The sequence below is a fragment of the Panthera onca genome, chromosome X, assembly GCF_046562875.1.
Source record: "Panthera onca isolate mPanOnc1 chromosome X, mPanOnc1 haplotype 2, whole genome shotgun sequence".
Lineage (NCBI taxonomy): Eukaryota > Metazoa > Chordata > Mammalia > Carnivora > Felidae > Panthera > Panthera onca.
The window spans coordinates 696,313-710,473 of record NC_138357.1 but is presented as its reverse complement, the minus strand read 5'-3'; the positions used below and the strand labels follow the sequence as shown (position 1 = coordinate 710,473).

The 14,161-nt window shown below is 36.3% G+C and overlaps 1 protein-coding gene across 2 annotated transcripts in view; it reads left to right on the top strand.

Moving 5' to 3' along the window:
- The window catches only part of LOC145714287 (phosphatidylinositol-binding clathrin assembly protein-like), a 48,113-nt gene that overhangs the window by 18,422 nt on the left and 15,530 nt on the right, over window positions 1-14,161 (top strand). The window contains exons 9-14 of one of the 2 annotated variants that reach the window (XM_081793623.1): window positions 11-90; window positions 926-1,002; window positions 5,639-5,722; window positions 5,841-5,871; window positions 6,281-6,441; window positions 10,717-10,831. In XM_081793623.1, coding sequence (XP_081649749.1) covers window positions 11-90; window positions 926-1,002; window positions 5,639-5,722; window positions 5,841-5,871; window positions 6,281-6,287 — 279 coding nt within the window. In that variant the 3' untranslated portion in view covers window positions 6,288-6,441; window positions 10,717-10,831. The remainder of the gene's footprint in view (window positions 1-10; window positions 91-925; window positions 1,003-5,638; window positions 5,723-5,840; window positions 5,872-6,280; window positions 6,442-10,716; window positions 10,832-14,161) is intronic. The other variant, XM_081793624.1, reaches the window with a different exon arrangement.

The window sequence follows — 14,161 nt, the reverse complement described above, 5'->3', positions numbered from 1 at the left end:
TGATCTTCAGGCACCCTACAGTTTACTTGAAGCCCTAAAACAGCATTTAGCTTCTTTGGAAGAGAAAAATGACAGTTTTCCTCCTTACAGGTAAGTTAATAAATGCCTTAATATAAATTAATTTTGTTTCTATGTAAATAATTTCCTTCCTTTTAACAACATGGAAGTGACTAAGTAAATCATGGGCTTCGAACCTGCTGGAACACTATGTAGCAGTTTTAAATGGAATAGAGGTTTTCAGCCTTTTATGGGATTCCATACTCTCCACAAGGCTGACATGCTTCCCAAGGGAACAGCTTTTATTATGTTGAGTGAGTCTCAAACTCAGAAGTTGGGACTGGAACAAACCCTCTTTTGCAGAATTTGTTTTCCTCCCTTAGAGGCTTCCCTAGTGAGAATAACTGTTGTAGACAATGATTTAATGCTTATCCACAAAACAGCGTGCATAGTAACATTCAAGACGTGTGTGTGTATACACACATATATGCACATACACACAGACCTGCACTCTTCTGTGTATGTGTGTATATACACAAATTAAATAATACACATTTTGAGGTATAATGCTTCAAAATGTTTGTTAGCTATTTCTGATTGGAAAAATTATGGTTGATTTCAATTTTTTCTTTTTTCTTTTTACTTTTCAGTATTTTTCAGAATTTCTATAAAGATCATGTATTATTCATTCATTCCACTTATTAGGTTATGTTGATTATAATTGACTTATATTATCACATTGTATTAGACAACAAGTCTGTTGACTATTTCTTCCCTTTATCACAGATGTATAATTAGTATATAGTTGGATGGATGGATTAATGGATGGATAGATGGTTAAATTAAGGAAATGTATGCTCAGCTGGGTGGGATATATGTGATTCTATTTATTTTCCAGTATGCCTCATTTTTCTTGCAATCTTTTAAGTCTTCAGCGCGCATTGATTCCCCCCATCCCAAATAATCCAGTTGTGAAAACTTCAACAAGCAGAGCTTGGTTCTCAGGTAACCTAACTCGATTATATGATTATGTCAGTAATCACTGAGAACAGGATTAGAGTCTTTAATAATTCTGCTGCTTAACCACCTACTATGTGTGCTGCCTCCTCCTGAAGCAGTCTCTGACCAGGTGGTTTCATTTGTAGGAATTTATTCAATGCATATATTCAGGATTGCGAAATGATATATGAGCAGGGATATCCAATACAATAAGAGGCTTGTTTTTATGTATTGAAATGGAAATATTTCCAAGATATATTGTTAAATAAAAAATGAGCAAGGTGTGACACAAAGTATAGTATACTCCCATCTTTGTTTTTAAAACAGAAAAAAGGATATATATGTTTGTAAATTTCTTAAAGAATACTTCTGGAAAGATATACAAGAAATGAATAAAATGCACTGCCTCCAAGAACTTGGTGGTTCATGGAAAGGATGGGTGGAGAGTCCTCATTGTACACAATTTTGTAACTTGGATTTTGTACATGTAAACAATTACTAATTAAAAGATAAATTTAACAAAGAAACACATACATACAGTGTGATACCTTGTTACGCTTAACATGGAAGTCCTTTGTAACCTCTTAAGGTTAGTTTGCCTCATACTTCGGTAGTTTGCTGAATTTTCAGGAATTTTGCAGGCTGGTTGATGTCACATTGGTAATTTGAAATTGGCCATGATGGAAGTATTTACACGACAGAAATGGACAAACACTACAAAACAGGCCTTTTGTTTTTCTTGGAGAGCTGGTTGTTACACATTTACTGTCACATGACAGTTCATAATCAGCCATATTCTGTTTTTTTAATGGGTGATTGTGTTTCGATGATGTTACTTAATCCTCTAGTCACAAATCCAGTAATAATGAGCTATATTATCACAGAGTTTATGTGTTCGAATTAAAGTTCTTAATTTAACTTGAAGACTTAAACTGTATCTATTTTAAATGTTTTTCCTTTTCTTTTGTACATATATTCTCAATGGACAAACCTTCTGCACTTTGAATGGGTAAGTTTGACCAAAACTATGAGGAACATAATAAGTCCTTTGAATGAAACCATATTATAGCAAAAGTGGCACATTTTTGTATAGTATACTCCAAAAGAGTATACATTTTTGTATAGTATACCCCAAAAGAATGACTACTTTGCTGAGTCCCTACAGGAATCATGAGCACTTATGACAGATGTTACAAGACAGTTAAATATAGTATTTGACAAGCTGTGGATTCAGTCTGATGTGAACGTGAATTCCAAGTCAAGGGTAGGGAGAATGGGGAACTACTACCACACTATTACAAAGGCCTATGGGTTGCCTGACCCTCATTGCTTGAACCGATTCTACTGACAACCCTATGAGCAGCTGAAACCACTTTTTCTCTCAAATCAATGGTTTAAAGGTACCTGCCATGAAACCAGAGTGCTTGGGTTCAAATTTCACTCTAGCATTCATAGACTGTGTGACTTAGGGCAGACTACTTAACCTCTCTGTACCTCAGCTTCCTGATCCTCATAAGGTTGCTCTCAGGATAAATGAATCAATACCTGTAGAATGCTTAGAACAGGGCTTGACCCATGTGTTACTTAGAAGTGCATTTCAAAATTTCATGTATATGGGGGATGGGGATCTTTTTTATTCAGTTTTTCATTTTAATTTCAGTATAGTTAACATGCAGTGTTATATTAGTTCCAAGTGTACAATATAGTGATTCTACGCTTCCATACAACACCCGGTGCCCATCACAAGTGCCCTCCTTAATCCCCATCACCTATTTTACCCATTCGTCCTTCCCACCTCCCCTCTGGTGACCATCAATCAGTCTGTTCTCTAGAGTTAAGAGTCTATTTCTTGGTTTTTCTCTCCTTGTCCTTTGTTTGTTCTGTTTCTCAAATTCCACATATGATGAAATCATAAGGTATTTGTCTTTTTCTGACTGACTTATTTCACTTAGCATAATACTCACTACCTCCATCTGTGTCATTGCAAATGGCAAGACTTTATTCTATTTTTATGGTCAAATAACATTCCATTGTATAGATAAACCACACCTCCCTTATCCATTCATCTATCACTGGACACTTGGGCTGCTTCCATAGCTTGGCTATTGTAGATAGTGCTTCTGTAAGCATACGGGTACATGTATCCCTTTGCATTAGTGTTTTTGTATTCTTTGTGAAAATATCCAGTGGTGTGATTACTGGATCATAGGGTAGTACTATTTTTAATGTTTTCAGGAACATTGGTACTGTTTTCCAGAGTGACTGCACCAGTTTGCAATCCCATGAGCAGTGCAAGAGGGTTCCCCTTTCTCCACATCATTACCAACACCTGTTGTTTCCTGAGTTGTTAATTTTAGCCATTCTGACAGGTGTGAGGTGGTATCTCATGGTGGTTTTGATTTGTATTTCCCTGATGATGAGTGGTGTTTAGCATTTTTCCATGTATCTTCTGGACATATGGGGATCTTCTAATGATCTTTTTTTTGCTATCGAATTGTAGCCTGGTTGCATTATGTCAGAGAACCTTCGCTGTAATTTCAGTCCTTTGGAATTTGTTGATACTTCCTTCATGGCCCAGCATATAATCATTTTTCTTTTTGGTAGAAGTTTTATGTGCACTGGAAAACTGCATCCTCTTGTTGGTAGATACAGTATTCTGTGTATGTCCGTTAGGCTGAAGTTGTTAATTGTGTTTTTTCAGGTCCTCTGTATCTTCATTGATTATTTTGTCCACTTGTTCATACAGTTCCTAAGAATCATGTGTGAACATTTCCCTTATTTCCTCATAAACCATATTAAGCACTATTTTTAGCTCATACACCACTAAATGAGTCTTATTAAAGTCATCAGTCACCTCCACATTGCAAGATCTGATGGTGATTACTCAGGCTTCATCTTGTTGGGTCCCCTCAGTTCATCACTCCCACCTCTTTGATACACTTTCTTTTTTTTTTTTTTTTTTTTTAAATTTTTTTTTTTTTAACGTTTATTTATTTTTGAGACAGAGTGAGACAGAGCATGAACGGGGGAGGGGCAGAGAGAGAGGGAGACACAGAATCAGAAGCAGGCTCCAGGCTCTGAGCCATCAGCCCAGAGCCCGACGCGGGGCTCGAACTCACGGACCGTGAGATCGTGACCTGGGCCGAAGTCGGACGTCTAACCGACTGAGCCACCCAGGCGCCCCTTTGATACACTTTCTTAAGTTTACCTATTGGTATTCTTCTTATGTAACTCTTGGCTCCTTTTTAGACTTTTTTTACTGATTTATCCTCATTTCTCTTCTTTACATATACTTACTCATTCCTAGATGACCTCATCCAGGCTCAAGGCCTTAAACACTGTTTACGTGATAAGGACCCCCAAATTAGTATCTCTAGCTACAGCCATTTCTCTTGGACTTCAGAATTGGTATCTAAGTGTCTATTCAGTGATTTCACTTGAATTGTCTAGTAGGGTTCTAAAACTCAATATGTCTAAAACTAAGCTTCTGATACTCTACTGCAAACCTGTTGGTTTTACCTTCAAAATATATCTAAATGTTGACCACTTCTCACTATCTCCAGTGCTACCACCCTAGTTAACCGTTACCATCATCTCTGACCTGGACCACTACAAGGGCTTTCAGACCACCTCCCTGCTTCTTCCCTTGCCCTGCAGTCCTTCTTTACATAACAAGGTGATCTCATTAAAATACCAATCAGATAAGGGTGCCTGGGTGGCTCAGTCAGTTAGGGATCCAACTCTTGATTTTGGCTCAGGTCATGATCTCATGGTTCATGGGATTGAGCCCCTCGTTGGGCTCTGTGCTGACAGTGCAGAACTGGCTTTGGATTCTCTCTCTCCCTCTCTCTCTGCTCCTTCCCTACTCACCCTCTCTCTCTCAAAATAAATAAATAAATTAAATAAATAAATAAATAAATAAACAAACATTACAAAGAATCAGATCATGTCTCTCCTCTGTTCAAATCTCTTCAGTGGCTTCCCCATCTCAGGGAAGTTGGCCTAAGATGGTGGCCTCAGAGTAAAATGCAAAGTCCTTACAATTCTTTACAAGGACCTCAGTTGCCTTTCTGACCCCTTTGATTACTCTAACTTCAGACACATTTGCCTCATTATTCTTCCTGAGGGCCTTTGTTCATGCTGTTCTTTCTGCTGGATGCACGTGGTTTACTTTCATATACTTTAGGTCTTTACTTAAAAGTCCCCTTCTCAGTGAACTTTTCCTATCTAAAATTTAAATACCCCTCCCCTACCGACATATCATACCTCTCTCTCTGATATTTTTCCCTTAACACTTACCACAAGCTAACATATGCTTCATTTATCTTGGTTATTTTGTCTCCAATGGAATATATGCTGCATGAAGGCAGGGAGTTTTCTCTTATTTCTTCACTGTATCTTCAGCACTGAGTATGGTATCTAAGAAGTGCTCAATTAAAATGTATTTAATGAGTAATTTAACATGACTTTATTTATAGTCATTAGCCTAATAATTTTATGTGCTATTATTTTGTAATGGGAGGTACATATATATCATTACTGTGTTGATATAAATTTGCTTTAGGTTTTCATCTAATTCTGTTTCGTATTTTCAGATTATTTTCCCTATATGATATATTATAACAAACATTATATTCACAAGTCCGCAAACGTGTTGGAGCCAAACAGCAAGGTGGAAAAACCATTGCAAACAATCTGGATGGCTTGCCTGCTAGCCTTGCAGGAAGTAAGCATCTATTTTTAAATTAATATTTTATATATATATGTATATATATTCATATTTAAATTTATTTTAAGAAAAAGTATACAAAAATAATGTGAAATTTGTTTGTTTTATGAAACAGATCTTAACTTCGGAGAAAGTCCAGTCAACAAGTAAGATTTTAGTATTTAAAAAGTACAGCGAATAATAACATACATGTTAGAGGAAGAGACTCATGAGAATGACAACCAAAAAAGTAATCATTTTAGATTCGATATAGAAATCATTTGTTAAAAAACTCTATAATATGAGAATTTTTTCCTTCAATAATTAATATAGAGAATTTGTTATATACTATCCCAATTTTCGTAGGCGATGTTCTTGGTTAAAGTGTACCATATTATATATTACACAGTTCTCCTCCTACCCCTCTGACAATCCCTTCAATGGTTCATCTGGAGGATCTGTTTTTCTAAGCATGTCGTAAACATTGGCATTCCTCGTGGTTTTGTACTCTTGGTTCTTTTCTTTATTATATAGACTCAAGTGACTAATACTTATTTTTTATTTTATTAAACGAAGGCTGTAAAACCACCAGTTGGAACTTCTCGGCATCTTAAGATAATCAGTGTTACTTCAGTGAGTGAATCCCTACATTTTCAGCCAAAAAAACTTCCAAAAGCAGGCAAATGGAAACCAAAGGAAGGCAGAAGTGATAATATTAACAACAAATACTGTGGGATGTAAGTTTAAAAACACTACACAGATTAGGAGGGATACCATTACAATGATAAAAGACACTATGGAGGCACTATTTTGTGTATACGCAAAGTTAAATACATGAAACAAAAATTATTAGAAATACATGGAGAATTTAAGAAAAATACAATTATAAGCAGTGATTTCAAACCACCTCTTTCATTATTGGATAGATCTAGTAAGCAAAACGTGAGTAAGGACATAGAGGAATTTGAATAATGCATAATAAATAATAAACCTGAGTGCGCACGCGCCCGCGCACACACACAGAATGTTCATTTTCTTCAAAGCAATCACACCTTGGCAAAAAACTACAGAATTTTACAGGCTATATTCTGTCATAATCTAATGAAATCAGAACTCATTAATAAAAAGTTGACCATGGATCTTAACTATTTATAAGTTTAAAAACATAGTCCAAATGTCCACTGACTGATGAATGGATAAAGAAGGTGTGGTACATATATCCAATGGAGTACTACTTGGCGATCAAAAAGAATGAAATCTTGCCATCTGCAACAACATGGAGGGAATTAGAGTGTATTATATTAAATGAAATAACTCAGAGAAAGACAAGTATCATAACTTCACTCATGTGGAATTTAAGAAACACAATGGATGAACATAGGGGAAGGGAAGGAAAAAGAAGATAAAAACAGGCAGGGAGGCAAACCATAAGAGACTCTGAAGTATAGAAAACAAACTGAGGGTTGCTGGAGGGGAGGTGGGTGGAGGGTTGGGCTAAAGGGGTGATGGGCACTCAGGAGGGCAGTTGTTGGGATGAGCAGTTGGTGTCATAGGTAAGTGATGAATCACTGGGCTCTACTCCTGAAGCCAATACTATGCTGTGTGTTAACTAACTTTAATTTAAATAAATAAACAAATAAATAGCCCATAACTTTGCCAAAGAGGAAAGCCAAAGGAAAGTTATCAAACTGTTGAACGCTAAACTCAGAGGAAAATTTCATCATTGCCAAAAAAGAGAAATTAATAAACATTTAGTTTTTGTCTTAAGAAAATCTATATAAAATTATAAAAAATATATTAGATAAAATTTATAAAGATAAAAGCTCAAATTAGTAAAATTGCAAACAAAAATAAATGCAAAAATTATTTCTTTTTAAAGTCTAATAAAATAAGCTCCCGTGACTAAACAGAAAAGAAAATGTAAAAGTGTAACAACATGAAATTGAGAGGGCTGACATGACCACAGATGTAGGCGAGATTAAAATAAGTAAAAGATGGGCGCCTGGGTGGCTCAGTCGGTTGAGCGTCCGACTTCAGCTCAGGTCACGATCTCACGGTTCGTGAGTTTGAGCCCCGCGTCAGGCTCTGGGCTGATGGCTCAGAGCCTGGAGCCTGCTTCCGATTCTGTGTCTCCCTCTCTCTCTGCCCCTCCCCCATTCATGCTCTGTCTCTCTCTGTCTCAAAAATAAAATAAAACATTAAAAAAAAAAATAAAAATAAAATAAGTAAAAGCAAATATTTTATGCAGCGCTGTGGCAACAGCATATTTGAAATTTGGAGTAAATTGATTTCCAAGCAAAATATAAACAACAAATTCATCCAAGAAGCGGAAACATGCATGGAGCAAACACCACATAAATTTTTAAAAAAGGAATTACAGATCTGCCGATGCATCATGGGTTCCTGGTTGGATTCACAAATCAAATCTAGAAATATATTTAAAAATTACGCTACCTACATAGACTCCTCCTTTTTTTCTTGGAGTGTGCTGTCTGAAACACCTACTGTGGGATGGTAGTGGTAGAGGCGATGTAATGAAAAGTGGATGCATCTGAGACATGTTTCGAAGGTAGAGTTGACAGAATAAGAAGGATTAGGGATGCTGCTTAAGTTTTTGGTTTGAGCTGCTGCATGGATAGTAGTGTCATGTATTGTGATGGGAGAGATTGAAGGAGAAACAGTTGGAGTAGGCAAGATGAATCAAGCGTTCTCTTTTGACATGTTATGTTTCAAATATGTATGAGACATCTAAGAGGTAGACATAGAAGTCTGGATATTAGAGCTAGAGCTAAAAACTGTGGTAGTTATTTTTTTTTTAAGATTTTTAAAAAGTATTTTTAAGTAATCTCTACACCCAGTGTGAGGCTCGAACTGACAACTCTGAGATCAAGAGGCACATGCTTTTCCCACTGAGCCAGCCAGGCGCCCCTAAACACTGTGGTGGTTAAAGTCATAAGGCTTGATTTCTTCATCTTGGTAGAGAGTAAAGAGGATAATGGTAGGTCCAGAAGTGAACTTTGAAACATCATAATATTATAGGGATTTAACTGAAAGGTTAAAGTGTCAAGAATTGAGGAAAATGAAGCACAGACAATGGATCAGAAATAAGTGTAACATTGGACCTTAAAATAATAACACTGGAAGCTAGAAGAAAATACTTCACCCTGTTAAAAATTTTAGTGAAATTTATTTCTAGTCTAGAAGTTTGTACTCAGACAAGCTCCCAACCAAATGGAACAGTTAAATAGACATTTTTAAAACTCAAAAAATGCAAAAAAAAAAAAAAAAAAAAAAAAAAAAAAAAAAAAGGACTTACCATGCACCTTTGCTCAGGAAGCTCCTACAAGGTGTGCTCCAAGAAAACAGAAAACTAAGAAAGAGGAACACATGGGATTCAGGGAAACAGAGTCCTACTGAAGTGAGAGGTGGAAGGAATTCCCAATATAGCAACAATGGAAATCCCAGGGTGATATTTGTACAATTGGCCTAGAGAGCAGGTTAGATTGGAACAGAAGGATATAGAGCTCCAAGAGAGATGTCTTCAGGAAAAATATCTTTCAACTTGAGATAGTTATTATTTCCACTAGATCATAAGCTCTATGAAGGCAGATGTTTTCATCTGTTTTATGTATCCTAAGCACTGAGAATACTGTCTGGCACCTAGTAGATATTTAATGGATATTTGTTGAATGAATGCAATGAATCCACACTTCACATATGAGCAAATTGAGATACAGAAATTCTGTAACTTGCCCATCCTTACACAGTTAGAAAGTGGCTGAAGTGGGATTTGAACCCAGGCAGTCTTGCTCTACGTCAGGGCTATTAACCTCTGTAGTGTTTTTATATTCACATATATAAGGTGTACACACACACACATCTCTCTCTCTCTCTCTCTCTCTCTCTCTCTCTCTCTCTCTATATATATATATATATATATATATACTAGGTTTCAAAGATGTAGATGTGGAAAGGTGGGAGGAGAAGTAGGGTATGGTGTGAATGACAAATCTTCCAAAGGAAATCAATGATGTCTAACTTCTAAATTAAACTTATCAATTAAGATATAGTAGTATAGACATTCTTTTTTAGAATTATGGATTTAAATACCATGAAGAAAAGAGTGGCTACCTTTGGGAAGGGGAAGTGGTGACTGATGTTTCTGGTTTTAGATCTTTTTGTATTATTTGACTTTTTAAACTCCGTATCACTTAGATAAAAATTAAACTTATATAAGTCAAATGACAAATATGGAATAAACAGGGGCTTTTAGGACAAGAACATAAGCATTTGTTTCCTTTTCTATTTATTATCATATTTATATAAAATATTCTCTATCTAGTATTATTTATTCTCCTAATAACTTTAATTGCATAAAGAAGATAGGTAAATCCCATTTTACAAGTAAGAAAAGAAGTTCCTTAATGAAGGTTACACAGCTAGTGAATAGCCTCGTGGGGCTCAGAACTCAACACTTCTGCCTCTTACCTTAGTGCCTCTTCGACCTACCACCCTGGGAGAATACTAGTGTTTTCTCTAGATAAACTATCAAAATAGCTTAGAATAAAATGTATTCACTCAAGTCACTTTTTTTTTTTTCCAACGTTTTTTATTTATTTTTGGGACAGAGAGAGACAGAGCATGAACGGGGGAGGGGCAGAGAGAGAGGGAGACACAGAATCGGAAACAGGCTCCAGGCTCCGAGCCGTCAGCCCAGAGCCTGACGCGGGGCTCGAACTCACGGACCGCGAGATCGTGACCTGGCTGAAGTCGGACGCTTAACCGACTGCGCCACCCAGGCGCCCCTCAAGTCACTTTTTTATGCATAACTGCTACCATTGAATTCTTTTCGTGAACTCAAAACCCAGCAGAAACATTTAGTTTTGTAATGATAACTTAATTTCGTCTACAAAACAGCCAATGGGCTTCTTTTGGCTTTGTTTTGTGACTTCATGTTTAAATGGTAGATTTGTCATTCTTCAGAGTGGGCTAATTTATAAATCCCATCTTAGATCTGACATGAAGTGGCCTCAGACTTCAGACAAGGAAATTACTGGTGGAATGAAGTGGCAGCTGAATACCTACACGTGCACATCAACCATCTGGAACCATGTTTCCATTCCTCTGGTACATCACATGGTAACGTTTCTTACGTATTATTACCTAGAATGCTAGAATGGTGGCAGTAGATCCAAAGATTTGAGAGAGAGAGATTTGAGAGAAGGTCGCTAATAGATTCAAAGTTGAAATATGGGTCCCCAATAAATTATCTGCAATTTTAAAATTCAAAAAGCTCCAGAAAGCAAGTTTTTAGTTGTTGTTAAGTTCGCAACAAACTCTTTTGGCTGCAAAACTTTACCTGAACTGCAAAGAGGCTGTCATCATTATTCATGGAAGTATAGATATTCACACCTAAATTTTGCATTTGGATTTTGCTGCAGAAATATTAATGTGTTAGATTACAGGGTACTATTCCAGCCCCCCAACCCCCAGGGTGTTACTAGTATGGTCTTTGTGTAATTTCTAAATTATTTTTCCAAAAATTAGAAAACATTTTGAATTCCAAAGCACATTTGGCCCCAAGGGCTTAAGGATGTGGACCTATGCTATTTTTATATGATTTTGCTTTAATATTGGTCCAATGATATAACAAACTGTATGTTAACTCTTAAGCACCTAGTGACTTCGGTTTTCCTAATATGCAGCTGAGGTGTGTTCTAGGAGTGAGAATTTTGAGAGGTTTTGGGAAACAGGAAGAAGTAATTTCAAAATGTGCTGAGGAAAGGCGTGGCTGCACTGCTTCCTGGAGGACACAGATGGCTAAGGACCTAGAAGGGTCACAGCAAGGAGGTTTTGGGCTCGGAATAATAAGGAAGAAATGAAAAAACATTAACAGTTTGGGTCAACTTTAGGTTCATAAAGCTATTAATAGTATTCCCTTATTTTCCTTTAAATGGCTGCAAAGTCTGGTGATTTCCATTCATTCTTGATATTGGTGAGTTGTATCTTCTGTTTCATCAAGCTTGTTACAGTTATATCAAACAACCAACTTTCAGTTTCATTGCATTTTCTCTACTGGTTTTCTCTTTTTAATTGTATTGATTTCTGCTTTCTAAATTTATTTTTTATTTTCTAGAGAGAGCGTGCATGCATGCGTGTGCTACTGGGGGAGGGGCAGACAGAGAGAGAGGGAGAGAATCCCAAGTAGGCTTCACGCTCAGCACAGAACCCGATGCAAGGCTCGAACTCATGAATCGTGAGATCGTGCATTACCTGAGCCAAAATTGAGTTGGATGCTTAACCGACTGAGCCACCCAGACGCCTCCTGATTTCTGCTTTTATCTTTGTTATTTCCTTCTTTCTGTTTGATTTGAGCTTATTTTGCTCTTCTCCTCTGAGTTTCTTAAGATAGAAGTTTAGAGTATTGATTAATACCTTTCTTCTTTGTAATATATTGTTTAATGGTATAAAACTCCTGCTAGGCCCCGATTTAGATGTTTTACTTTCATTTTTTTCCAGTTCAATATATTTTTAATTTCTCTTTGACTCATAGATTACTGACAGGTATGTTGTTTAATTTCTAAGTGTTGGAAGATTCTCTTGTTATGCTTTTAGTATTGAGTTCTAGTTTAATTCCTTTATGGTCAGAGAAAGTATGTTGTATGCTTTAAATTCCTTTAAATTTATTAACTTTTGATTTATAACACAGGATATGGTCTATCTTAGTGACACTCTATGAACACTTGATGATGTGTATTCTACTGTTGTTAGGTGGAATGTTCTATAAATGTCAATTAGATCCTGATGTGTTTATATTTAGGTTTGACATTTTATTATTTTCTGTTTGTTCCCTCTATTCATTGTCATTGTTGTTGTTCCACTGTTTCTTCTTTCTTGCCTTCTTTTGGGTTCTTTGAATATATTTTAGAATAGTATTTCATTTTAATTTATATGTTGTGATTTGGACTATATCTCTCTGTATGGTTTTTTAGTGTTTGCTCTAGCAGGTACAAAACACATACTTTTCACAGTCCATTAGATTCAAAATTTTACCATTTCAATTGGAATGTAGAAACATTAGCACCATATAGGTCCCTTATCTTCCTCTTTTTTACGTTAGAGTTGTCTGTACATACGTTACACTCAGAAGACCGATCAATCTTACACCTTTTGTAGAACTCAAGAATGGGAGGATAACCTATATAATATCTACTCATATATTTGCCATTTCCGTTGCTCTTCCCTCATTCCTGATATTCCAAGTTTCCTGCTAGTATAATTTCCCTTTTATATGAAGAACATCGATTAGCAATTCTGGCAATTCTGGCTATGAATTCTCTTATTTTTCCTTCATTTGAGAATGGCTTCATTTCACCTTTATTACTAAAACAGCTTTTACTGGATACATAATTCTGGAGTGACAGTTCTTTTCTTTCAGCATTTGAAAAAATGGGCCACTTCCTTCTGGCCCCATGGTTTCTGATGAAAACTCCACAGTCATCTGAATCATTTGTTCCCCTATAGATATTGTAAAAATTTTCTTTCAATATATTTTGTCTTTCATTTTCAGAAGTTTTAATGTGATGGCATGGATTTGGGGGATTTGTTCTGTTCTAGTTTGTACAGCTTCTTAAATATGCATTTGTATATCTTTTCAGCACTCCAGTCGTTCTCTTCCCCTTCTGAGACTCTAAGAACACAAATATTAGACCTTTAGATGGTTGTTCCACTAGTCCCTGAGGCTCTTTTTGGTTCTTTTGAGTCTTTTTTTTCCGTTCTCCAGAATGAAAAATTCTATTGGTCTGTCTTCAAGTTCAGTGAATCTTTCCTCTGTCATCTGCATTCTGATATTGAGTCCGTTGATTGGGCATTTTTATTTCAATTATTGCATTTTTCAGTTCTGAAGTTTCCATTTGGCTTTTTCCTGTTTCTTCTGTCTCTTTGCTGATGCTTTGTATTTTAACTTTTATTTCAGGGGTGTTCATGATTACTCATTCAAGCATTTTTATAATAGCCACTTTAAAGTCTTTGTCAGATATTTTTATAATAGCCACTTTATTTATTTTTTTAATATATGAAATTTATTGTCAAATTGGTTTCCATACAACACCCAGTGCTCATCCCAAAAGGTGCCCTCCTCAATACCCATCACCCACCCTCCCCTCCCTCCCACCCCCCATCAACCCTCAGTTTGTTCTCAGTTTTTAACAGTCTCTTATTCTTTGGCTCTCTCCCACTCTAACCTCTTTTTTTTTTTTTTCCTTCCCCTCCCCCATGGTCTTCTGTTAAGTTTCTCAGGATCCACATAAGAGTGAAAACATATGGTATCTGTCTTTCTCTGTATGGCTTATTTCACTTAGCATCACACACTCCAGTTCCATCCACGTTGCTACAAAGGGCCATATTTCATTCTTTCTCATATAATAGCCACTTTAAAGTCTTTGTCAGATAATTTCG